The 26,515-nt window shown below is 40.2% G+C and overlaps 1 protein-coding gene across 2 annotated transcripts in view; it reads left to right on the top strand.

Moving 5' to 3' along the window:
* Window positions 1–26,515, top strand: part of CLVS2 (clavesin 2) — a 242,221-nt gene that overhangs the window by 30,185 nt on the left and 185,521 nt on the right. The window contains exons 3-4 of one of the 2 annotated variants that reach the window (XM_080389962.1): window positions 21,391–21,501; window positions 24,516–24,855. In XM_080389962.1, coding sequence (XP_080246088.1) covers window positions 21,391–21,501; window positions 24,516–24,821 — 417 coding nt within the window. In that variant the 3' untranslated portion in view covers window positions 24,822–24,855. The remainder of the gene's footprint in view (window positions 1–21,390; window positions 21,502–24,515; window positions 24,856–26,515) is intronic. The other variant, XM_080389961.1, reaches the window with a different exon arrangement.

The raw sequence follows: 26,515 nt of genomic DNA, 5'->3' as shown, positions 1-26,515 counted from the left end.
AGTGATTCAAGTGCAGTAGTTAAAACCCCAGCCTTTTGGGGTGAAGATGGAGAAGATTTTGAAGGGCAGTGCTAAAGAGAGCAGAAAAGAGGACAGAAAGGATGTTAGGAAAAGACAGAATAGTTATGAAAGGATAGTGCAGGGTGTAGGGCAGAGTGGAGACCTAAAAGCTGCCCTTCAGATTAGATTTTGAAATGTTTCAAAGTAGAAAGTTCCATTTCCTATTTTATGGCTGTTTACAGTCTTAATGAATAAAATGTCATCTCTAAAACAAGTTTTTAAAAGCTATACTACCATACCATTACAAAATTAAGATTTTTGAAGCCATAGCTGACATACACCAGCTATAATTAGCCTCTCTCATACAACCAGATACTATTAGTCCCCTCTAGTTTTAGTTGGCAAGCAAATTGCCATTACATGGTGACTTTGACAGGCACCAAACATGCCTTGGGACTGTGTTCCTCCTCAAATCCTTACTCTACTTTACAGAAGAACTATATGAGTTAGCTGCATACCTCCAGCAACATATTTCCATTATGAGGGAATGCAGTTAAATAGTTATGATTGATGAGGGATTATGTATCAGTAAGGAGCTGGCTGAGCCCCTCAACCGCTTATTTTCCCATCCTTTATCTTTCAGATTTTTAGAGATGCAGAATTGCAAGCAAGTTCAATGTATGTTTTGGGCATTAGCTAAGGTCCATTGAGTCATGCTTTTCAAGGCTTTTTGTTAAGAATATTGAGCAATTGATTTTCTCTGGAAAACCTGAGGGCATCTTCATACTGTAGCTATCAGTATGATCCAATTCTGTTCTCCAGAGAAATTCAGCAGGGGTGCAATTTAATGAGACCAGTGAAAGGAATCTGTCTGCTCTATTTATAGCACACTAATTGATCAGGGTAGCCATGATAGGAGGAAACTTCAGAGAAAATCAATGCAGTAACAAATGAAAGTAGTACTCAAGCCTTTAGACAGAGCTGCATGGAAAGCCAATTAAGAATGAATCCATTTGATGATCCATGGGAGCGGCTTGGACCACGTGTGTTCTTGCTTTAAGTTGTAGGAATGAAATCAAATTAAGCAGCATCTTAATTGCAAAGTGAGCCTTCCTATATATTTTCTTCTTCATCCTGTTGATATTCTGTCCCATTAAATCTTGATGAATTGTTTTACTTTCATATGGTGACTTAAACGTCTTCCTTTAAGAGCTCCCCTTTGACATTGACAACCTTCTGTGGTTTTTTTTTTTTTTTTTTTTTAATGAGCTCTGATGTCCCTCCCTGAGGATGGCAGCCACACTGCATAGCAGAGCTGTGCAGCCTGTGGGCTGTGTGTCCAGGACTCAGGCACAGTCCCAGGTCTCAGGGCTTTCATTTAAATGCAGGGAGAAAATGGTCAGTCTACCTCCGTTCTCATTCCTGTCATCCAAATGCTTGTAATCATAGCAGATAAGCAAAGCATAACTATTTGTACTTATTGCTAGTGTTTCTTAAAGCTGTATAACACATCTTTGCTTCATCCTGTAATTGCAGTTTTTCCTCATAATATCTGCTAAAATCCTGATCCCCCCGCCCTGCCATGCTCCATCCCTGAGAATTTTGGTTTTGTGGCAGGTATTCTTTACTGGGTGTATCTTCATGCCATGGGGCTGATAGCCTTTCAGTACACTGCTTCTGCGTTGCTGTAGGAGGATGGAGCAAGCAACAAACTACCATAAAACCATTTTAGCAGTAACTGGCCTCAGAAAGACCCAAAAGGGGAATGGATGTACACTTTGGTGACTTTAAATGTGCTTTTTGTTCTTGTGTTTGTACATACACAAAAGTTTTGCTTCTCAAAAAGATGGCAACACAGCAAGAGAGGGAATCACTACTTGTGCCTTTCAAGCAAAGCTGTCCAAGCTAGTGGTGTCTGTCTTCTTTCTTTCAATGCTTAAAAGTGCCTGTAATTAAATGGATAAAAACCTTGGTTCACTTTACAGCATGTGGGATACAGTGCTTAAGTTCATTTTCTGAGGAAGAAGGCACATACTTCGTTTCAGTAGGATAATCAAAAGCATGGCATCATGAAATAACTGCATGAATAATTCTGTTTTTCCTGTTGCTGAATGGGAAAGGAGTAAATAATCTGTGCCTTCCATGAACAGTTAATTTCTGTGGGCTAAATTTATATAACGCCAATTGCTAAGCATGTTAATGGTGATACATTTTCTGTTTATTCAGTTTTGAGCATACGTAGTGGTGTGAAGTTGTGGATTAATTAGCTAGACGAATAATGTTAGAAATATTGTCAATTACCAATATGGTCTTAATCTTTCTTTAAGCCCCAACTGGGAATCCAGTTCCCAATGACATCAGCAGTTGCCGTGGTGAACTTTCACAAGCTAGTCTTTAATCTTTCATTAAATCACAGGCTAAGAAAGCAGACATGAGGGCTGAGGTGAAAAAAAACCATGCATTCGCAGCGCTGATGTCTTCTCTGAAAAAAAAAGGCAGACATGCCTGTGTTTTCGGAAAAGACCTGCTGCATTGGTGAGCACGCTCTCCCAGCCATGTATGTTGTCTAAGCAACACCACGAAAGAAGAATTTGCAGGATGTAAACATAGGTGAGATGTGTGGGGCTTAGAGAGGCCAAAATCAAGTAAGACACTAGGGTCTGAATATGGTGAATGGGTCGGCTCTGTTGCGGGGAGTGTTTGAGAATGGAGGTAAGGGTGGCGAGTTTAGCAGCTCTTCTAGCTACATTGGGCTTTAGCTGGACATTTTTCAGGGCAACAGGCTGCAATTTGAAGTTATTGTAAAGAAGGGGGATGGAGAAGAGAAGTCTCTGTGTGAGCCACCAGCACAGAGATGATGTTTGAACTCACACTCACGCCGACATGGGGAGAAGGGACTGAGGGCAGAATACTTTGGGGCCCATATGTAGCAGGGTGAATTAGGAGGGTCTTTGGAGAAACAACTCTGAGTTGGAAGGGCAAATGGACACTAGGTTGTGACTGACAAACCCCCAAGCATTTGGTGCACTGAGCTGAGATTCGAAGACTAGAAGCACCTTTGTCACCATTAAGGGACATAAAGGTGCCATCTAAAGCTTTCATTGTGGAACAACTCCCCAGAATAGCAGTTTGGGTCCATATGTCTCATTCTGTGCTATTTTGTCTAATAAGAGAAAATTTTTCTTCCCCATGAACCTTGATGTGCTTATGTCATGACAGCATTGTGGCTCTAAGAATGCCATCACTGTAGCCGTTACTGGTGCAGGCCTCAGCAGTTTGGCTTGGTCTACCAAATGCAAAGCTCTGTCCCCTGTTTCCTTGTCCTGTATCAGTCTTGGCCCCTATGTTGAGCCCGTGCTTCCCTGTGGTTTTTTCACTCTTTGATGTGGCTACTTTCTAGGCAAAGAAGCCCAATTGCAATTTCATTTTTGTTTTCCTACATTAGAAATAGGAAAGCTGTAATTTTTGCACTTTGGAAAAAAATTTAAAGAGGCGGTAAGGAACAGAGCTACAACTGCTTTGTTTTATTTTGCAAATAAATTAATTGAAAAAACTGGAAAATTGAAAAGCAGAATTTGGAGGGTCTGTTTTTTTTTTTTTTTACAGATTTTAAAGTTGGGGTTGATTTCCTTTAAAGTCATGAAGTCTTGCTTACAAAGCTTTTACAGTTTCCCTGAGGCTTTTCCTTCCTGGAAAGGATTTTGACAATTTTAACTTAGTCAAAAGTAGTACATTAAGCTGTAATTTATGTTGCCAAGCATTATTTCCCAGGGCCCTGCCTCCTTACACATAGGAGCACGCTGGTGAAACTGCAGAATGGAATTATCTTTGCCCAGACTGCAAAAAGAGAAGTTGTCCCTGAGAGCACTTTGTCGTGTTTTCCTACCAGCACCAAGTTCACATTTATCTCCTTGAAAAATACCATTTGCATGGATGACAGACTGTCACAGGGCTGAGACATAGGTTATTGCTGTGAGATGGGAGCCTTTTGGTGTTCTTCTGAGTCACTGGCACCATCTGTCCTTCTTCCTGAGGTAAGGCCGGATGGAGCGAGTGGAGCCCTGGCATGCCAGTCGGCTTTTTCTTTGGCATTCCCAAGCTTACATCACTTGTGGGCTGATGGGGAGGTTGGTTTAGGATAACTTGTTTTGTTCCATGTTCTGCAGTGAACCCTAGGCATAATCTGCTTTGATTCACGTATTGTATTACAGGAGACATGTTTTGCTGCAAAGCAGATGGTCTCAAAATGATTGATTTTGCTATTAGTGCATCACATTGGGCTAGGTGTCGCTTGCTTCTCACCCCTCCTCATTCAGAAGCTTGATTTTCTTTTGAACACACAATAAAAATGGGATGCAGTGAGGTTCGGTCAGGATTCACGTAGACTGCAGTTCTGGCTGCTCAGTGTCAGCCTGGTTTCCTTCTCTGCTTTTACTGGTAGATGTGTTCCTGTCCTTTCTCTCTTGTGTTTGATCCTTTCAACATGGAGTGAAATTCACAGCCCTGGACTCATCAAACCCAAATTCATCAAAAAACCTCAACCCTTAAATTGAGTAGCTTTTAGGCAGCAAAGCGTGGCAGTAGACTAGTTAAAGGTAAGGGAGTCAGGTTCCCCCCACCACTTGTGTGGGAAGACAGGGTTGTGTTGGTCTTGCAGTGGAAGCCATGGTGTTAGAGAACAGGACTTTACAGATAATCCCAAGGTTGTGAGTTTGCTAGCCAAGTGCGTTGTGGGGATCGCTGCAACTCTATAGAAAATAAAAACAGAGTATTTGAGCTTAATGCTGTTAGTGAGATCTCAGCCAAGTAGTATGATGAGTGAGGCTTGGCTGTGGAAGACTGAATGCGTGGAGGGACTTGCGTTTCAGCACAGGGATGACAGTGAAATGCATGTAGCGAGTTCTCCACAGATCTTCAGCAGGAAGAGAGCAGGGCGTAAGGGCTGAACTGTCTGGGGTGGTGAAAAGTGACCTACAGCATTGAAGCCTGGGGAGGACAGTTTGTGTGGAATGGGGAGACTGGGGAGGAGGCAGAGGAAATGGGTGATGCAGCAACTGAGGGCATCCCATTTCTTGAGCATTAACAGTAAAATAGAGATGGGATAACCAGTGGAAGGTATTGTAACACGTTTATATGCTAAAGGAAAGGGAGGAGGGGTGAAAACAGGAGCTGTCACTGCAAGAAAAAGTCATCAGGAGTACAGTTAGAGGAGGTGGTGCTGAAAAGTCAAATCTCCAGGTTGTTTCCCAGTTAACAGATGAGTGTGTTGGAGGCAGGTGAGGTCCAGGCTGTGGAGTGGGACTCGGGGACAGAGGTTCATGTTTGTGTGTGCCATGTGTTTTGCCCTCATTTTCAGAGTCCTAAAATAGATCTCATTTCCCTATTACATAACAGTGAGTCAAACCTTGCTTTTAAACATTTTTAATTAGTTTTAACAATCACATTTCTAGTTAACACATTTAAAGTAACGAACGCTGCTCTCCATCCTTGCAGAAAAGACTCAAAGGTTACCTGCAGTGAGCATGCAGGTGCCTCTCAACAAAACTGACCCAAACCTCTGCCCCAAACCTCTGCCACCCTTTTCCATCCTCTTGAGCTAGACAAGAAGCTTCAGTGCAGAAGGTCTCAACTTTCCCATCTGTAATGCTGGTAGCTTTCTGTGTCTTTATGCTGTCTCCTCCCCTATACCTATCTGCGGACTCCTGCAAGCTCTGGTGCAGCCTTCTGCACCCCTGAAGCCCTGCAGCTTTGGAGAGCTGGCGGTGGTTGCCTGTCCACCGAGATCATCAGAGCTGGTGTCAATTTGATGCAGACTTAAACAAAGCTAGGCCTGCCAGGTTGGACAGAGAGTTACTTACTTGAATTTCAAAATTTTGGCTTCTGATTTGATTCTTGCTTCAGGCATTATTTCAGATCTGAAGAAAAAATATCTTTACCTGGCTAGGAGCCATGTCCAGGGCAATGCAGTATGATCTTTGCTGGGAATACTTTTAATCTGCAGCAATGGTAGATGATGCACTTAGTTGTGCACATGCTTTGATAGTAAATAGCATCTGTAAATTTACTGCTTTGTGTAGTACTGAAAAACACGCTTCAGCATGATAGATACAGATCAGGGAAGAATCATATTTTACGTGGACTATATAAAACTATATACAGCCTGCTAATGATGCCACAATGTTTTTATTTTATAAACTTAGTGCCCTAGTGGAATGCACATTGCAAGCTTTTGCTTTGATGCTGGGTTACATTAATCTGTCACCACTTGTTTAACAATAGCACTTTAGAAAAGATAATTTAATATTTTGTGAACATATCTACATCTGTATTTACTTTTGTGTCAAAAAAAACACAATGAAGAAGAGCTTTATTCCAAGAATAAATACTTGTAAATTGATTTTTTTCCCTGTGAAATACAAAACTGTGAAAGGGTCTTGATCACATTATTTATTTACAGTGAATTCAGCTTCTCTGTTAGCCTAGCTCCTATTCCCATTGGGGCTGTGCTGTTCATCCTGCTGATGATAGAGGATAATTTTTTTTTATTATTATGCTTATGAAGCTTCATACAGAAAAAAGCATTCAGTAGATACTCAGTAGTGGAGAACTATTTCCAGACAGGTATTTTGTTTGAAAAAGGAGAATCTCATAGCCCAGATGAGTTACTCTTCAAGACCATCAGAAATACCTATTGGTGTCAACATATACAACCCTATATATGGATTATTATTTACTGTGGAGTTATTAATTTCTGTAATCAGACTGGCCCTGATTCTCATCTGATGCAGTGTCCAGCTCCTCAGAAGCAATTATGTTGCTATAGCTGAGGTTCTCCAAAACCCCTGCATGCTCTCACCAGATCTGCTGGTCAGCAAGCACTAGTGTGCCTTACTTGCGGCTGTTGTTCAGAACTGGGCTCTTTCTGCTCCTTCACTTTCCCCAAGTACCAATTTTGTTATCGATCCCAGTCTTTTAAGGCTGAAACCTTTGAGTTACCTGCTGAGTTAATGGGAATACGGACAGAACGTACTTAACACTTACCTTAAATATAAATGACAGTACCTGGCTCAGTGCTGTAGGAAAGGAACTGGGATGCTGAAGAACTTATAGATAAGGAAGTAATAATTATCAATATTTTGCTTGGAGAATTGTTTTTATCTTGAAGCCATTTCTAGTTTCCATTTCAGACTATACAGGATGTGGACAACAAAAGTTTCAACAACAGGCAATATGAACAGAAGCATTTGTGTGATACCTATTTTTGAAAAAAAAAAAAAAAAAAAAAAAAAAAGCTATTCAGCTTTCCACTGATGGAAACAGCTCCCAGGACTCCTTAATATGTATTTACACAGTAGACCTCATAGTGCTTGAGTAGCCACTCTGTTTAATTAGTGGCATTTAAAAGGTTCAATCTGTGTAATCAATATAATTTTAAAGGTCTATAGCTTACATTTGGAAATGAATATGTTTGCTTTGTATGAGGCATAATAATTTAAAATTACTTCATATTTTCATGGTTTTATTGCTGTTTTATAATGGGCAGCTGCCAATGGAGAATGTCTCTAAGAGAGTGTAACTGTGCCTGTACTAATAAGCTAAATGTGCCCAGGGCTGCTCCCTGCTGCTGGAGTGGCTATGTCCTGGCTATTAATATTTTCGTTAACCTAAACAGATGGCTATATCCAAAGAGCATTTTGGGAATGGTGCCTGATTTCTGCTTACCTTCAAAATTATTTGGGATAGTGCTACGTGGCTTTGACTTGCTCCAACAGTTTTGCGGTATGGATAATTGAGTTTCTCTTCCACGAATGCTTCTGGGTGCTGTTAAATGTGCAGTATAGATGCAGCTTGGGTTTTGTAAAATGTTATTTTGTGTATCTTGGTATTTCTTACAGTACACTTTAGTAGGGCAAGACCTGTCTCTGTAGTTGGAGATTGTGGAGTACACCTGATGCAGTCAAACTAGTGCAAGTCCACAGTGACTTCAAGTGAGCAAGCTGTATGTGGAAAACATTGCTTTGGAGGCCTTTGCACTCACCCTTGCATGCTGGTGGATCAGGACTGGAATGTCACAGAGCTGAGCTCAGCAGACCCACTTGCTATTAACTTTTATGTATCTTCTCAGTGTTAAATGTTTGTAGTGATGACATGATCACATTTTGCATTGAATAAATTGTCATGTCTGATATTTTTCAATGCTTGGTGACAGTTGGAGGCAGCTAAATGCTGCAGTAAAAATGCTGAATTCAGCTGAAAGTATGGAGAGAATTTAGATAAGCAGAATGAGATTACTGAAGCTGTTGTTTGCCTAAGGTACTGGGGTTAATGCTTCTACTTCTACAATGGCACCATGGGACTTTGTATAACCAGAAGTGGTCAAGACCTCAGTTGCTTTTTTGCTGCTGAAAGCTGGCAGCTCCAGTGAGCATACCAGTCCTGTTCAATTGTGCTGGAGCTTTGGGTCAGAGCTGAGTCCAAAGGAGAGGAACCAGTTACTGAAGTGCCAGAAACCATCGTGCAGCATTGTGGCCTCCTGGAGATTAACCTGCATGGCCTCACCTCACACGTGTGAGGTCTGCCACAGTCACAGAACTAGGCAATAAAGTTTGCAGCAGTGTAACAGCTCAAAATAACAAAGCAATCTGTTTGAATATTGAGGGTGTCTTGGGACGCACAAATAACGCTTGTCTGTGATTTATTTTATCACGTAACTTTCCACATCAAAGCTGCATGAAATTCAGTTTCTGATCCTGGTATAAGTTTGCATTTTGTATGAGCACAGCAAATAACAGGGTAGAATTTGTTAGTATAGCTTCAAGGTGTTGCATTCATATGCACAAAAACAAGGGCATTGTAGTTCTTTAAAAAATTTAAGCAGAGACATTGTAAACTTTGACACTATAGCCTTTCTATGACGAGTCACAATTTTTCCGTCAAGACTAAGTGAAAATGTTTATGTAAAGTGTCTCCCTTCTAGAGATTTTTTATTTCTGTAGACAAGTATCAATTGGGTCAAACCTGAAATGTTTCAGTGTGGGAAGGCTGCCAGTATGGAGTGGAGCATTCAGACACCTCACGTCCCCATTTACCTCTAGGCTGTATCTGTTCCTCTCTCCAGGAGAGACTACTGTGCACCGTAGGAAAAATATTTCAACCAAGTAACATTGTACAGAAATGAAAGCTTAGAGCACTCAACCTACAGCTCCTAGGGCAGTAGAAATAGCTAGCAAGCATTTTGAGATAATTTCTCCCCCCCGCTTTTTTTTTTTTTTTCATCTACTTTCCTCCCCTCCATCCTGTATTTCAGTGAACTCAAATTCTAAGGTCGTCTTTGCATTTTCTATACTGGCAGGTTTAGCTGCTGCATTCTTGCCACAAAACACTTAAATATTCATGCTGCTTTTAATTTTAGTGCTGAAAGGCTGTAGTGGATATGATGATGCAGGAATTTGTGTTCAGAAAATGGAAGACTTTTTAATGCTTCGGCTATGTGTGAAGATTTATCAGTTGGGCTCCAAAATGAGCAAAGCTGACTGGAGTACTGCTTTAAATTATCTCTTTCAGTAAATACACAGCCAGGATCTTTAAATGGCTAAGCATACAGCTGGTGTCTGCTATCTAGAATGTGGCTCGAACTGTTGTTCATTCAGGCTAACAGGTATTACAGATCTGTAGTACTACAATGTACACATATATTGACATCAGCAGATTTGTTTGCCTGAATTGCCAAAAGAAGGGTAACAGTGCAACATACTAAAAATGATGTTATGGTTATTCCAAATGGGATTTATTACATTTAAGGGAATTTAAATGAATTATCTGTGCATTTCTTATTTCCCTGTGTGCTGGCAGTAGGCAGCCTGTCTCTCCATTGTCGGCGTTTGGCTGATTAATTGGCCCCTTGCTTGATGTGTTTTCCTTCTTTCTTCTGCATCGCTTATTCTAGTGCTTTCCCCTTTTAATATGGTAACATCAAATTTGCTCAAGGTCTGTGAACTAATGTGGATTAAAAGTCAAGCAGCAGCAGCTCTAATACATAATTGATCTACCAGTAGGACACAAAGAACTGATTCTGGTTCCTAGATAGGAAATGCCTTCCTTTTTTTGTCCTATGCTGATAGTCTGAGCTCTTAAATCTATTTTAAATTATAGTGAATAGGCTACTGAAAATTGACAAATTATCCATGGTAATAAATTATTAAGAGATTAATTTGATGTTTGAGGCATAATGATTTTTATACACAGACACATGCACATACTCTGTTTGACACATTCCTTTTAGATTTCTGTGCAGTTCTGTTCCTTGGCAGTTGAAAATACCTTATGTCTAGCAAATGTTGTACACTTTGGGTCTGTATTTGTCTCTTGCTGTGACCCCACACCTGTTAGTACCTAACAGTAGATTTTGCTTGCTTAAACTGTTTTTTATAGAGGTGTGAGAGTGTTGTGACAGGCTCTCCAGATACCCTCAACAATGACATGCCTTTGCAAATGGACAGGTTGGGAAAGGCCACATCTACTTACGTTAACAGTGGCTCTGATTTTGCTTCAGCTTGGCATACGTTGCTTTCCTTAGTTGCTGAAGAATGACTCTTGACTGTTCAGTTAAGCAGGGGTAGAAGCTGTTTATAGTTTAATAATATTCTCAGTGAAGTGAGGAGTTTTGTATTTTCAGACTCCTTTTGAGGTACACATGGCGGTCACAGCAGGGGTGTTTGCAGCTGTAGCATGAATGACAAGTAGATGGTGGTTGCACGGTTGTGTGACTTACAGCATGTATGTGCCGGATGGCGTGGCACAATGCAGTGTATGCTGCTAATGGATGGGAAGCAAGCGACAGCCAACAGGGTGCCTCTCCCTTCTATTAAGTCTATTCAGGCATACCATATGTCATCGTCCCTGTACAGGGGATTTAATTCTCCTGTTAGCATCAACCACTAACACTGGATGACAGTACTATAAGAAAGCAGAAAATTTTAAGCTGTGCTGTGGAAAAGGCTGCAAATCAGAAGATGGCCAAGTCAGAAAAGCAGGAAGGAAGGAGAAGGAAGTAGGATCTTTTTGTGCACATTCTTAAGCTTTCTGTAAAAAGTAGGTTATACTGTTTAGTATACTGCATTGGACTTAATATGCTACAATTTGAATAAATTTTAACAGTAGAGCATAAAAACATACTTTCAGATGCAACTGTGCTTTATTACGTTGGTAGAGCTAAGAGCGTCGCAGTAAACAGTAGATCTTAAAATGGAAACTGAACTTCTTTCTTAGAGGCTTTGTTAATGAATGGAGTTAACCTGAGTGTTGCAAGCTTTCCCTGGTCTATGAGCTGCCTGCGTTGCCCTCTGACATTTCCAAAAAGCTAGGCTTGCAGGTGGGTGTTGAGCCGTAACTGAGGGAGCAGCTCATTCCCAGCCATTGGAAACTGAGGCAGTTCAGCGTTGTGCAGACGGTTTGGCAGAGTTTTGTAAATCTTGGTTCAGAGAGTGTGTTGCATGAAGCTTCAGGGTTTTCAAGTAAGGTAAACCTTTGTTTAGGTGGAGTAAGCTGTACACATTTTCGGCAGTCACTTGTGATGAAAAGATCAGTGATCTCAAGCAAGTCAAGCAGCTTGAGTACATTACATAGGGTAAATATTAACATATACCTGCAAATCTGTTTTTTATTTAGTTTGAGAAGCCTGTCATCACATTGGTTGCTCTGGCTGATGATGAACATCAAAAATAGCACAGCTTTGGAAAGTGAAGTGTTTTTCGAAAATATCAGCTAAAAAAGACCTGGCATAACCTCAGTACTTTGTTTTTCATCAGTGTCTGACTTGTTCAGAGCTCTGCACTCTTACATGTTTTCCTTGGGTTCTAAAGGACCCTCCTGTGTTTCAGTATGTGCCCATTACCTCTGGTCCAGTCACTGGGCATCACTGAAAAAAAGCCTGTCTCCGGCTTCTTATACCCTCCCTTCAGGTATTTATATACATTGATAAGATCTTCCTGAGTTTTCTTTCCTCCATGCTGGACATTCACAGATATCATTGCTTCTGATTATATGAGAGGTGCTCTGGCTCCTTAGTCATCTTCATGGATCTTTGCTGGACTTGCTTCAGTATGTCCCTGTCCGCTTTGTACTGGGGGGCCCAGCGCTAGACCCAGCGCTCTGGATGGTTTCAGAGGTCAGGTCTTTCCTCTGTGGGTATCTGTGTAGTCTGGTCTGAGGATATTGTTATTTTCTTCTGCTGAGAAGAGATTCACGTGGGTTCCACTTTTATCTTAGCAAGAAAGATCTGCATTTCTGATTTTGATCTTCCAGCTCCTTGGATATGAATTTTCAAGAGTTCCAAAAGTGTGATTTTAGGATAGACTCTACCAGCACATTTCTTCGTTACTGGTACATCCTGATAGCACAGTTAACATATTAGCTTTGTCCTAGATATATATAATGAAACAAATAAATTCATTTGCCCGGTTGTTGTGAATCCTGGGTTTTTTTACTGGCAGGGTTTCCTCCATAGCAGCTAACGCAGACACAGCCATGCTTATATGGCTTTGAAAAGACAGGCGATTGATGCCTGAAGTTAGAATTCAACAACAGTGATTTATAATCCTCCTGAGTAATAACGGGAATGACAGCTCTCCCTCAAACAATATTGAAATTCCCTGGGCTCCCAGGAACATTTTACGTGTGTGTACCACCAGGTGTCATTCAGAAGCGCAGAAGAGGAGGGAAGCTGAGGTGGAGTACCACACAGAAGCCGTATCTTTTCAAGCACCTTTGTGAAGATAAAGTGTAGCTGAACAGTTCAGACTGGGGCTTTCCTGAAGCTGAAAGGCTGAAATAAATCTCCATTCTGTAGTATGACAAAGACATTTGAACACTTTTTGGAACTGGAAATGGTTTTGTACTGCTGGGAACTGACCTCTTGGAAATTTGTGTGCTGCATAGTTCATGATACCTCTACTTTTAATAAAATATAATACTTATTAATGGATCTCAAGTCAGTTATTTAATTTCCCCAGTAATTTAAAGCTTAATTATGCTGCATTCTAGATCTCAGTGGCTGTCCTCAGCTGATTTTTCTTAAATCACTATCCCTCCAATTTTACAGTTCAGTTCAATTCTCAGGACTCTCATTTGCATGGAGTGGTAGATTAAAATTGGATGGCAAAAGCGATTACTGCTCTTAGTGCCTACTGCAGTGTTGGAGATTGATTCCTCATAGTATGAGGAAACATATGGCTCATGAAATAACTTGAATCACTACAGTTTTTAGTCTATTGTATTATTGTCAACTGAAACTGATAAAATGGTAATCCAATTTTAATGCATCCTGTCTGAAACAGAGAGTTGCATTTTTGGACGAGCTTTGGATAATGAAATTGTAGACAACAGTTTAGAATTCTCCATTTCCAGGGAAAAAATGTGAACATTCTGGTTGGAGAATTGGTATCTTTTAACTTAGTAACTTGTTGGCACTGCAAAGCTATGCAATGTTGTTTGAAAACTGCCGTGAAAGGAAACGTGCATTTTTGCCTCTGTGCAGTATCTCTGTTCACCCTATCCCTCTGCAGACCTGCACGCCCCATTGCCTGGACAGGTATACTGATATACCACTAAGGATAGTCAGTTCAGATGTAGCTTCTTGCAAATGCTGGCAGAAGCCAATCTGGAATTAAAAATTCATAGATTAGCTCAGGTTCTTCTGGGAAATTGTCAGTTTGGGTGATACACAGAAATTACATGGAAGGCATAAGATCTGGTATTTACTTACCCTATTTGACTTCAGGTCTGCAAAATCAGTCTTGACATGTGACTGTAAAACATGGGTTCCCCATGTAGGAGTACTATATATTTATCTTTCCCTGCCTTTCTGTGCAAGTTTTGAAGAAGGGCTAGAAAAGGAACATGATGAATATGTTTTTCTCTTGTGCGTCATAGTAATTTCTTGATATCCCTCCCTGAATTACTTTTAATTTAATCTCTCCTGTTTTCCCTGCTCCTCGTTTTTATCTTATTTCTATGGTTTCTGCCTCGTCATTGTTTATTTCAATCCTTGTCTTAACATTATCCTAAGGTTTCCCTCCCTTCCTTCCTTCCTTCAGCTATGAAGGAAAGGTGAGATAGCACAAGAGATCACATTCTAGTTGGATAAAACAGAACAAATAAGTGTAGCTCCCCTAAGGCAATTCTAGATGAGGTGCTATTTAGCCTACTTCCATTTGGAAGTTGGTCAGGCACGACAGAAGGGGTGGGGGGGTGCAGGGGAGCGGTCTTATAACTACTGATGTTCCTCTTTGAAATGGCCTCAGGGCTGTGGGAGGCTTTTTGCATGATGGAAGGCATAGTGGCAGTAATCCTGAGGTCAGTGGTCTTGGGCACCAGAATAACCTCACTAACAGAGGGTGACTTTAGGATGAAGGAGGTACAAGATGAGATGCTGGTGTGGCATTTCGTCTCCTCCTATACAGTCCCTGGCCAAAGACTTCTGCCTTCCGTCATTTGCATATGGAATTTTTATGAACAGTGTATTTCCCGCATTATTTTTATTCCACCAGCATTATCAAAGTATTGTTACTATATTTATGCACAGCAGTTTGCAGTATAGTGTTTTTTCCATTTGTCTGTAATCTTAATCTAATAAGACATTCACAAGCTGCCTGGAAAATGGATTTTTTTTCCCCTATGGGAATTTCCACAGAAGAAATCGCCATCTGATAATTGCCTATTGTAAAGAATGATATTCATCACAGGGAAAGAAAACACTACAGAAAAACCTACTTCTACCATCATTTCTTACTGTTTTTCTGGCTTTGCCAATTTGGAAAACAGCATCAAGCTGTGAAAAGTTCCCCCCTTTTTAATATCTCCCATTACAAATGAAGTGTTACTTAGACTTAAAAAAGACAGTGTTGGTAGTTGAAGATAGAATTGTCCTTGGAAAACAGCATTTTTCAGTTCCTTTTTAAAATTAAAGCCTTCATTTTTCCAGTTTCAAACTAAACACATGAGCCAAGGGGAAGAAAAATACCCAAAACTCCACGCCCCTGTCAAAACAAGCAAAAATTGCTTAAAGAATTTCACACAAATTCTGATTAAAACTTTTAAAAAAATCAGCCCCAAACCTCTTTGAAGTTAATTTGCAAGAATAAAGTAATTTCAAGTGACAATGAGAAATTTTTTACAAAATATTTTCTTTATCAAGCCTATCTAATTAAAAAATTGAGAGGGATCTGAGCACTTAATCCAAATAGTGAAAAAACAAAATCCATGTGGATCTTTAATTTTACTATATATATATATAAACATGCAGACACATGGTCAGATGGCTTTTAAAACCCTGTCTACCTAATTAATTTAACCATTGTATGAGTAGCATATTAAAATGAAAGTTGGAAGATTATTTGAAACTAAAACAGCTACTTCAATAAAAAGAGCAATATTCTCACTGGGTGGATACCATATCTCTTCTCATTTCATTCAATTTAATGTATTCCTATATGAGCAGTAAGATAAAATGACTAATAGAAATGAAAAGGAGGACTGCCAAAAGTCAGATTGCGTCACTGGAAGTTTCTTAGCAAAATGACAACATCCAGTTCTAGATAATTAAATCTTATTTTGTAGGAATGTCACTGAATGATGTTAATTTGCCTTTAGGTAGTGCTCTTTTGGTTGAACACAGTAACAAAAATTTATTTGGGCACTATTTGTCTTAGAAATGGTTCAGCATTGTTTAATAAAAATGAACCTCTCAAGCTAGGAGAGAACGTCGTAGGCTTACAGAGGGAAGCCACTAATGCAGCTATTCCAGGGATCAAACGAATTTTCACCACCATTGAAACCTGGAATTTTTTTTGAATCTCAACTTTAAAGAGCTTTTACACAGAGGGACAGAGGTGAAGTCCCCTGTTGTTACAGACAACCTGAAGCTTAGCTTCCTCATCATTTAGTAATCTTTGTCTCAAAATAAGTTAGGTTGTCCTTTATTTTGAAAGGGTCTTTCCTCACCTCCCTCGTGTGTTTATAGATAGCATCTGTTTTCCAGTATTTGTTTTCATAAACAAAACAATTCAAATTCTTTTAGAATCCACAGATTCACTTTTCCATCTCTTTCTCGTCCTACCATACCATTGGATTGTGTCCCAGTCTAAGGCCATACCTTGAGCACAGGTGATCAGTCTTGACACACAAGTTATTTTGTTTTGAGACACTGCAATTACCCTTGTCATGGATGGATGCCTGCAGGAAGTTTGCTATTAGGCATGCCTTGTTTCTTCATACCCTCAGTGAAAGTTACAGTTTGGGAGCAAGACTGGGGTTTACTTCCCTGATGTGTACAGCAGTGGCTCTTGGTTCCTCTGGTAATTCAGCTTTTGGTGTACTAAGGAAGTGAAATATTCCTTCGAATCAGAGCCTTTTCTTGCTGTAATTTTCCATAGTTTCCTCTTTAACATGCTAGAAATTGTTTATTTGTGCTGCATGTTGCATCAGGCAGAATGTTTCAGTGTCCTTTTAAAGGAGCTTTCCATTCTAAAAATACTATTTTGGTTCATCCTAATGTTTTTGTGGTTTTTTTCTCCCTGAAGTGCTCGACTTTTTGGAATAGCTGGAGGAGACCTGAATTTATTATCTTCAGGAATAGCTTAAGTGATGTTTATGATATTAATAATTCAATATGCTATCTTTGTACTTGTAATTTTTGTTATGAAAGTACAGTTTTCACAATTTGACTCTGTAGCCTCTTGTCGTCTGCAGATGCTGTGGCCTGAATTCATCACAGCACTCAAGCGCAGTCTTAAGTAAAGCGTGTGAGTGTATTCATTATATTTATTTAGAGAGTCCTTTGGAGGATGCCTCTAATGTCCGTAAAACCAGTTTCACTGCCCCTAAGGACAGCAAACCCTCAAACATGACCCCGGAGCATATGTGCCCCAGCACTCTCGTAGTGTTAGCATGTGGCAAGGTGTTTCTCGGTGGGCTCTTCGCAGGTGGTGTACAACATGCTTGTGAGGTTCTTATGTGGCTGGGCTGCCAATGCACTTTTGGAGCCACAGCGGTCCCAGCAGCTTCTGAGCCTACATTTCTAAGAACTGTGCACACAAATTTGACTCCAGTACTGATTTCAGCTGTGGGGGCTGATTCTTTAAAAGTAGACTTCAGAGGTTTACATGTAGACACGATACCCAGGGAGTGGAGGGTGATGTGGGCTTTAAGAAGTTCTTTAACTTTTTGTATTTGGTAACGATGAAAAAGGTGGGTCATTTTTATTATCTCTATGGTAACTGTTCTGACACCACTAAGACTCACACTGATTTTCATTAGGAATTTGGCACTTTCCTCTCTTAGGTGCTGTTGAAAATGTCATATACTGGTTTTGCTGTTATTATGTGTGCTGCAATTATGAGTGCTGTAAATTATCCTGGCCACAGCAGAGCGCAGGTCCTCTTATGAAACTCTGAGGGCTGGCCTAGGGTATGGCCAAGCCCAGCCCAGGGTGGGATGTGGTGCCTGGCAAGTAGAGACCTGGCTTCTTAGCGTGTGCCAGGTTTCTGGAGACAGGTTATATAAATGATGTGTGGCAGAGAGGTAAAACTGCTGTGCTGTGACTGAGCAGAACCATGTCATTAGAGATGGAAACCTGGTGAGGAAGTTTGCTTGGGATCATTCTCCAGTGCTGGCTTATAAATGTTAGAGATTGCCATGCACTGGTAGTATCCCTGTCCTGCAAGCGGTAGTAGCGGTCTGCCTCTTCCTTGGCAGCCCACAATTGCCACTTTTAGGCTGTGTATCACAAGGACTGTGGTCCATAAGAGTAACTACCTGCTTGCCAGTGTCTGTGGTGTGGCCGTGTCCCAAACTGTGTTCATCAGACACATGCTTAGGTTGTCTTCTGCTGGATAAACAGAGGTTATTATGAATGCTAAAAAAAATCCACACGGTGTATATATACAATTAATTCTTTTTAGTGGTTTGGTAATACCCCATCAGATTTATTACTTTTCCAGTCAAATACACAGCTTACTTCATGGCTGATCTCCTTTTCTTACTGTTTTTTGGCATGGGATTCCTTTTACTTAGAATTCATGTGATTCATGGGCTACAGGCTTTTCTGTTGAGTACAATATGTCTTCAAAGGCAGTTGTGACTGCCACCAGGCTTGTGACTTAATCTATATAAAACCCACAAGAATCAATGATGTGGAAGAAATTCCTACCTGCTGTTTGTGTAGGACAGCCATCTGTCTGGCAGATTCCCATGTGGAAGTCAGATATGTCTGAGAAGAGTCAGACAACCTTCTGACATGAATTTCTCCAGCAGCTGTAGTTGCTTATTCCGCTTTTTTTATTTTCTCACCAGGTGCTGTTGAGATTGGGTTTTGGATCTGCATTCAGCAGCTTTTGAATTCTAGTTGCAGAACTGTGTACAATGAAGGGTCATTCTGATCAAATCACCCTTTCTCTTTCTGGGCCCAAATTTTGGGGGTCCTAATTACACTTTAGAAAGCACTCCTGAATTTGGGCACCTCAGTTCAGTCACAGAAAGTGATAAATACCCAACTTCTTTAGTCAGTTCTGGAAAATGCTTTTAGAATTGCTGAAAAACACTGAGACAAATTGCCTTTTAATATCAAGTGGCATCTACTGTTTGAGGCTCATTCCACATATATTCATGATCCTCCACATAAATGGTTTCCAAGATGTAGGAAAAGATAGTGGAAGTGTTAAAGTGGTACTTTCTAAAGCAACTCCTTTTATCTGCTTGAAATTTAATATCTTTGTAAAGATACTGAGTATTGACAAGTCATCCATTCCGAGCCTGTGGTAGAATACAAATACCTTTGGCGCTCTGCTCTGAATCTGTGTGTGCGCACAGCTGGTTGCCTGCTGAGATCTTCTCATTCACAAATTTTCCTCAGTTTCTGTGTGAGACATTTTCTTGAGCAATAAAGAACAAATATTTCAAAACTTTGTGCATGCAAGTTTTGGGGCACTTGTATTAATTCAAAAGCTTACAAAGTCATGCAGGAAGGCATGTGGCCAGGAATGGCTGGTTTGCTTTGCTGTCTTCCCTAGTGCCTACATTATAAAAAGTGGTTGACTCTCAGGAGGCTTAGCACAATTACCATTTCAGAGTTAACTCTGAAGAGATCTTGAAAGACATCTGGGTGAAACTAGAAAAGATGTCTTCTGCAGCTCTAGTGTATGCTCTTTTGTGCATGGTACAGAGCATGCTGCACTGGACTTTTCTTCTGGAGCAACAGCCATGATAATCCAAAGAAACACAGCCTTCTGTAGATGAATGGTATCTCCTGCAGCTAAAGGTTAAGGTGGCATCCAGTGATTTATCCTTCCTAATGGATTAGTTGGATTGCTGTGATAGGGACATAATTTACTACTTTTTGTACATCAGAGATTATGTTCTCAAAATGGTGTTCAGGGATTTACGATATTGAACAGGGTGAATTACATGTCAAATTATCAACCGTCCTGTGGCATTTACTCAGCGCTGACAGGAACTAGGCATTTAGCAAGATGAGGCTTCTGTAACACAGTCTTTCAGTAGGATTGCTTTATTTCAAGGCTGTTGTTAATCAATTGTTTCTGGAGAAAATCTGTAAAATAGACTGTTAATTGCATTGACTGTTGTGCTGTGGCCAGCCAGATGTAAGTGGTGCATGTTTGTAGCTGTCATCCTCCCTGTAGATTATTGTTAAGGTATTTCCTCCCAGATGGAAAATGTCTCATCTGCTGATCCACCAAGCTGCTGCACTTTGGAGGCAGGTGACACCCTGATGTAAAGACCCCCTGGGTTAGGAGTGCCTGCCAGTATGTGAATCGTACATTTGAGAGGAGCAAGTGACCTCTTCAGGCTTCATTATTCCCACAGATCTGGACACATTCACAGAACTAAGGAGGTTTCTAGGCATACGCACTTTTTCAAAGTATGATCCTGTCTGGAGACATTTCATGAAAGATTTCCTTCCTACGGTTCCTGCCTTCCTTATCTGACAGTTTTTGATTGGTTAATATAGTTTATGATTTTTTCTTGGTCATTTTTTTGCTGTGTGCTGTATGACCTTAAATCAGTGTGCTTCAAATGGTGCTTTGTTGTTTATATCTAGACTGCTGGATGCTTCTATATGGCCTGCTGTCTTGCCTCTGGAGGAGGCAAAAGATGTCTGTTTGCACAGAGTGCCCTGGCTAATTGTTTGATTGCCTCCTTTTGAGCCTCTGATCCCACTGACGCAGACCTGAAGCTGCCTTTACTGCATCCACAGAGGAGGAGGAGGAGGAAGAGGAGGAGGATGAGGCATAGCTGGGAAGCACATCCTTGTTTGTACCTGTATTGTCAAACAGGAGTTGCTGCTGCTGTGAGCAACCCGGTTTTGATTTAAGTGACTACCATGGATGCCTAGAGTGGATTAATTTAGTGAGTCTGTATACCTAAACACTGAGAAGGTTCTGACATAACCCATGAAAACAAAAGGGGACATGCATCGACTTACAGCCTGTTTACACCTCTTGCTTCCTTGCTCAGTGCTGTAACTCTCGGCAACATGGGAGATGGCAGCTGCTTACTGTGTTGTTTGTGCACATGATCAGCCAGGCAAACAGAAAATGAGGACACGCGATGAATTTGGCAATAGTATTTCAGGACAGAGTGGCTGCCCTCTTCAAACAGTCAAACCCTCTGGCATATTCTCTTGACTTAGAAATCGAAAATGCAGATCAGAATCTTTCCTAGTCTGCCCCTTGTGTTTTTCAGCAAGAAAAAAGAAAAGTCATTACTTCAATACAGATATGCTATCCTTACATTCAAGCTCCCAGAAGGCCCCTGACTATGTGACAAGAATTACTGTCATGGATATTGCATAACAGTTTATGCATAATGTTTAATGCATTCTCAGTTTTATGAAATATGGATAATATTGGAGACATTTTGAACAGTAGTTTAGATTTACACTTTTTTTTTAAGGTGGAAACGAGGAACGTTTCTAGTGCTCTTCAGTGACACTGGAAGGGTTGAGATGGTTACCATTAAAAATGAATAAAATCCATAGAAGTGGAAAAGAGAAAAATATATTGCACAGATGAATTATGGGCAAATCATCAATGTTTAAAGCATTCCTGAAAGTTAGAAATGCCGTGCCTTTATTTGAATACCATAGCTGTCTCAGCACGCTTCCTCACTGCTCTGTCCAGGCTGTGGCGCTCTTTGGTGCGGAAGGTTAGAACTCAACTGACAGGTCACAATTTTGAAGAATGTTTCTTCTTGTTTAAGATTGATTATTAAAATGAAAGCATTCAGAAGGAAAAAAAAAAAAAAAAAGATTTGGTGCATATGCAACTTCTCTTAAGAGTCAACTTACATTGTATGCATTTGTTTTATGACATACAGGACAGCTTTCCAGCTCGGTTTGGAGGAATACATTTCGTCAATCAGCCGTGGTACATCCATGCCCTCTACACAGTTATACGGCCCTTTCTAAAGGAGAAGACACGAAAAAGGGTATTCTTCTGTTTAATTGTCTATTATCTGGCAGTTGTAGTCAGCAGTTGTATCACGCTCTAATAAAGTAGATATACACAATATATCTTGCTAGTGGTGGAAAGCATTTGAATACATCTGCATTGTATCTTTAACTTTTTTAGAAACTTATACAGCATTATCCTTTAAGGACACAGTCAAGCAGTGCACTTAAATGTATTTTAAAAATGTAAACATATGCTTTCTTCTGGGGTTGTATAAAAAAATACTGCCCGCATTACCGTTCATATTAAGATTCTATTTAATTCAATTCTATTCAATTTCTGTTAAAATTATTTCTCTCTTTCTTTAAGAACAGAGGTAGTGAGTATTCAGTCCTTTCCTAGTGTGACTTCCTTGACATTAGCATGAACTAAAGTACACATCTGGTATATAGTAGTTTGCAAATACTGATTTGGATGAAAGCCAATGAAAGGAAATTTGTGTGCATGCATCTGTGCATAAGCATGAGCAGTCTCTGAGACGTTGCTGAATTTGCAGCATTTGCATCAGTGCAATTAAATTAGAGGTTGGTGGTGATAGCCCAGAAGATGGTGTTATTTGTATAATGGGAGATTTGTCATCCAGGAAAACACAATCAGCATCACATACAAAGCCACTATGAAGAATGTGAGATTTTTTTTTTTTATGGGTTCAGCTCTCTGAGCAGCTCTGTATTTTCTCTCCTCAAACACAGTCTAGAAGGCCGCAATGATCCTTGTGTTTAGCTGTTTTTTACTGACAGATTATTCTTGAGAGGCCTCTGGTATTCACAGATTTTTGAACTATAGATCACACAGCCTTTTATGTAATATCTGTTATAAATATGCAAACGAAAACCCTTTTTGCAGGATTCAGTTGCACTCTGTTGACTACAGCTTCAACAAAGAACATTATAGTGCCAGGTATGTTTGAGGCCTTTTTAAGTCAAGTGCTGCATATGCATAACCAGGTAGTAAAGTACAGCTCATGGTCGTGTTACACCATGAAAAATAAGTGACAAGGCAGTTGAACATGGATGATTATCAGTTAACATCTAAATTTTTATTTAGACACCCAAATCAGTGGCATATATTTTCAGAAATGCTGACTTTTTACAAACATTTTTTGTCACTATTGAATGCCTATAAGAAGTAGTTTGGTTAAGTATTGATTTAGAGTCCAAATCTTAGTGTCAGAATGTTATGCCCAGCACATAAAATTTAAAATCAGCTTTAAGAAAGTCCATTAGAGGGAGAATGAATGATTATGAAAAAATCCAAACCCAACCCCCAAAAAATTCTCTTCTGAATTTTATCAGGCTCATTATTTATCTGTTGTTTATCCTGAATTATTTTGTATTTTTTTAATGTGCCTGGTAGGTTTGCAACTGATGGCTATATTCAGATAAATATAGTACTAGGCATGTATAAAAAAATTTGCTAAGAGCTAAAACATTCAGTTGGAAAGGCACCATAAAACAAATTACGCTGGCCATTAGTATTTGTTCTTTCACAGAAGGATAAATTCCTTTCTGAGATGAAAGAACATTACTGTGTTTGCATGGTCATATTAAGCTGCCTGTCTCCACAGCTGACTGGAAGATGGGCTGAAATAAGCAATACAAGACAAGCGTATATATGGGCTTTTTCTCTTTCTGCCTTTTGAATTTAGCTCTTGATAAAATCATGCTAGGGGTATAGCTGTCCAGAGGAGTCCCTGCAAGGTTAAGTGGAATGTGAATTGACAGTGCTCGATGTCTGTCTGTGGTCACATCCCCGCCTGCCCTGTGGGGAATGAAAGCCAGCATACAGTTGTCAGGAGGCAACATCCTACCTTGCCTTCTTGGCTGCTTCTGTGCTAGTCAATTAAAAAGTGTTGGGTGTTGCCATTCCTGCTGTTTAATTATATGGACACTTTTCTGGCAGGGCACTGGCTGGTGCCAGCTAGTGCTTTCTTAGGCATTGCCCAGGAACAGTTTGGGGATGGCATGGACCAGTGAGCAGTATGGGTGAGGTGAGCTGAAAGGAGTTTAACCATATGGATGTGAACTGTGCCATGGCACTTGCTCCTAGTCCCAAAGGGTGGATCCTGGCCCATCTTACTTGCTAGTCTAGAAATAGGTGCTGTGAGCTGTCTGTGTAGCCGTACCCAAGAGCAGATGTTTCCTCCCAGTGGAAAGTCTGCAGATCCCTAGTGTCTGTTGGGAGAAGGCTGTCCGAATCCAGAGGTGCTCTGTTTCTAGTGCTCATTGGTCACACATACCAGATGTCTGCGGAGAGACAATAAGGTTAAACACAAACATAAATACAAGTATTCATATACATAGATGTCATATTATTACACATATTTATATATAAATTTAAAGCATTTATGAAAATCAGTCTGCCAAAACATTGATGTAAAATACAAAATAGTCCATCAACTGCTCCCTCATTGTTGTCACGGAAACTATTTCACTGTTTTTACTTACTTTATCTATTGTCAAGTATGGATGGTAGTTACTAGTACCACCATATTAAGAAAGAAAATCTTTCCAGTGGAGTTTTCAGTACACTGCACTATTTATCTTATTGTTAGAGCTCATGGCTGGATGCTGAAAATCTATATGTATTCCTTAATGTATATGGTGAATGTTAATTTTATTTATTATTTATGTTCTTAATTTGTTCCCTTAATTTAATCCACAGGGTTAGGGAGAGCAAATCACAAGAGACAGGCAGTCTGTATCTACTCTTCCATCCATGTAGTTACCAGGTATCAGTTCTTACCCTCTGTAGGTCCCTTGTACTGCAAATATTTTAGGTCATTTATGCTTTAATCACTTTGTAGGTTTATGAACATAGTATGACCATGCTTAAGGCAGAGGCAATATGTTGCCTCAGTGGCCATCTCTGTTAGCTCAACACAGCCAGGAGATTGAAAATGTACTATATCCTCTAATACAAGATGATGTAATTTGGGCTTTGACAATTTCTGTGATACCGCTTTGTTTTTACCTGCATGTGTACGTACAGATATTCCTGCATGGTAATAACCTCAACAGCCTGCATCAGCTAATACACCCTGAGATCCTGCCTTCAGAGTTTGGAGGGATGTTGCCCCCCTATGACATGGGGACATGGGCAAGAACACTGCTCGACCATGAATATGATGATGACAGTGAATGCAATGCGGACTCCTACAACACTCCTGCAAAGGATATAGAAAAGGACCTCTCTCCTAAATCCATGAAAAGGTGGGTTAAAAGTACTGTGGTCTTCTGGTATTGTCATAAGGTTAACATTTGCCTCCCTCCTTTTTATGAAGCTGCAGGTTTATGATATATAAGGGACATTTTTTTTTCCCTTTCTTAAGGTCACTGTTGATTTTAGACCATAATGTTGATTATTACCCATGTGAGTTGTGAGCTCAGTGCAGCTAATTATTTCAGTGGTGCCATACAGGCAGTGTCTACAGTACTGTGTTTGGAATAAGCTAATATCCCACCCCAGCCTACAGCGAGAGACAGCAGTAACTGGAATGAGCCTCAGTGCAGAGGGTAAACTGGGGACAATTATCCAGCTGGGTGGTGATGATAATAACTCTTAGCTTCCTTGATCTCATAGCCCAGTGCCTGGTATCCACCATCCTGTAGGTGCCAGGACATTTACAGCATCTGAACTGTCAGTCACAGTGACTGCACACAACACAAGAAAATGTAATCAGGAGAGAACCGGGGCAAAAATCAGTGCCAAAGCATCTTGGCGTTCTGATATTCTTTTTGAGAAGATACAGTATAATTGCTTACTGCATTTTATCATTCGAAATAAAGTATAGGAAGAGGTTAGTTACCTCTCCAGTAGCTGTGGAAGCAGTGAGGTGATTCACTTGGGAGGGGTAAACCTGGTCCGACCTTGCCAGGGCAGTAGAGGAGAAAGGGGAAAGATGACAGCAGGATGATAGAAAAGGTTGAGCAGGACAGCAAAAGTCAGAGTGCAGCTCATAAGTGGTAGGCCTAGGAATGACTCAGAAAAGAACAGACAGGACGGCAAACAATATGTGAAGTCATTAAAATAAGTCAGAGTATGCTAAACTGAGAATTCAATTTCAGGAGATGGCATTTGATGCAAAAGGGAGAGAGAGTCTGGAAGCAGATGAAACAGGATAAAGTATTTTCAGATTCCTCGTCGAGGAAGATGGTTTTGGCTGGAAAATGTTGCGTAGCTTGGGGAGGACAGTGAAGTCTAAAAGGGTGATATTTTTTGGGAAATAGAGAGGAGACAAGAGGAGATTGCCATAGGAATAAAGAAAGAAAAAAAGCAGTGAAGTTTAAGGATTTTGTATTGAAAAAACCCATCAGTTCATTGAAAGGGAAAAGTGAGGGACTGGATGGGAATGAAGTAGGATAAGGAGAAGTTAAAAGGGGTCCTGAAACCATATGACAAAGATGCAATTAACACAAGTATTTGAGAAAATGGGACAATAAAGAGCCAAGGGAAGGGCAAAAGTGAGCAATATATTTATATATGGTTTGCACATAATACAAGAATTATGAGTCAATAGAGAAGCTGTCTTGGAGAGAAGAGTGGAATTTAGGAGCTGAAATGTCGAAGTCTTACTGTTGCAAAATGAAGTAATGAGAGTAAATAGCTTCATCCAAGCATGCAACAAAAAACCATGAGAAGGTCTGTGACAAGACCCTTTGGAGCAGACTTTTCCAGACTATCCTGGGCAAGCGCATTATTAAATGGAAAAGCAGTGGATTGACCAGATTAGTCATTCTTTCTTGAATTTTTATTCTCATTTAACTTGTGCTTGAAAAATCCTTCATGCAGAATTACACTTCAGTGTAAGATTCAAATTGACGTTCTTTCAATCTCAGTTACCCGACACAGTAGGAGAAATACTGCAGAAAATAAGCATGTTGAAATTTGTATCTACATAATATTGAGCTGAAACTTCCTGACCTTCTCACATTCTTTTTCAGTTAGTGTGTCTGCAGCACCTGCTGGAATCCTCCTTCCCTGCTGTTGGG

The sequence above is a fragment of the Falco punctatus genome, assembly GCF_963210335.1.
Source record: "Falco punctatus genome assembly, chromosome: 5".
NCBI lineage: Eukaryota > Metazoa > Chordata > Aves > Falconiformes > Falconidae > Falco > Falco punctatus.
This window is presented reverse-complemented; position numbering and strand designations above follow the sequence as displayed.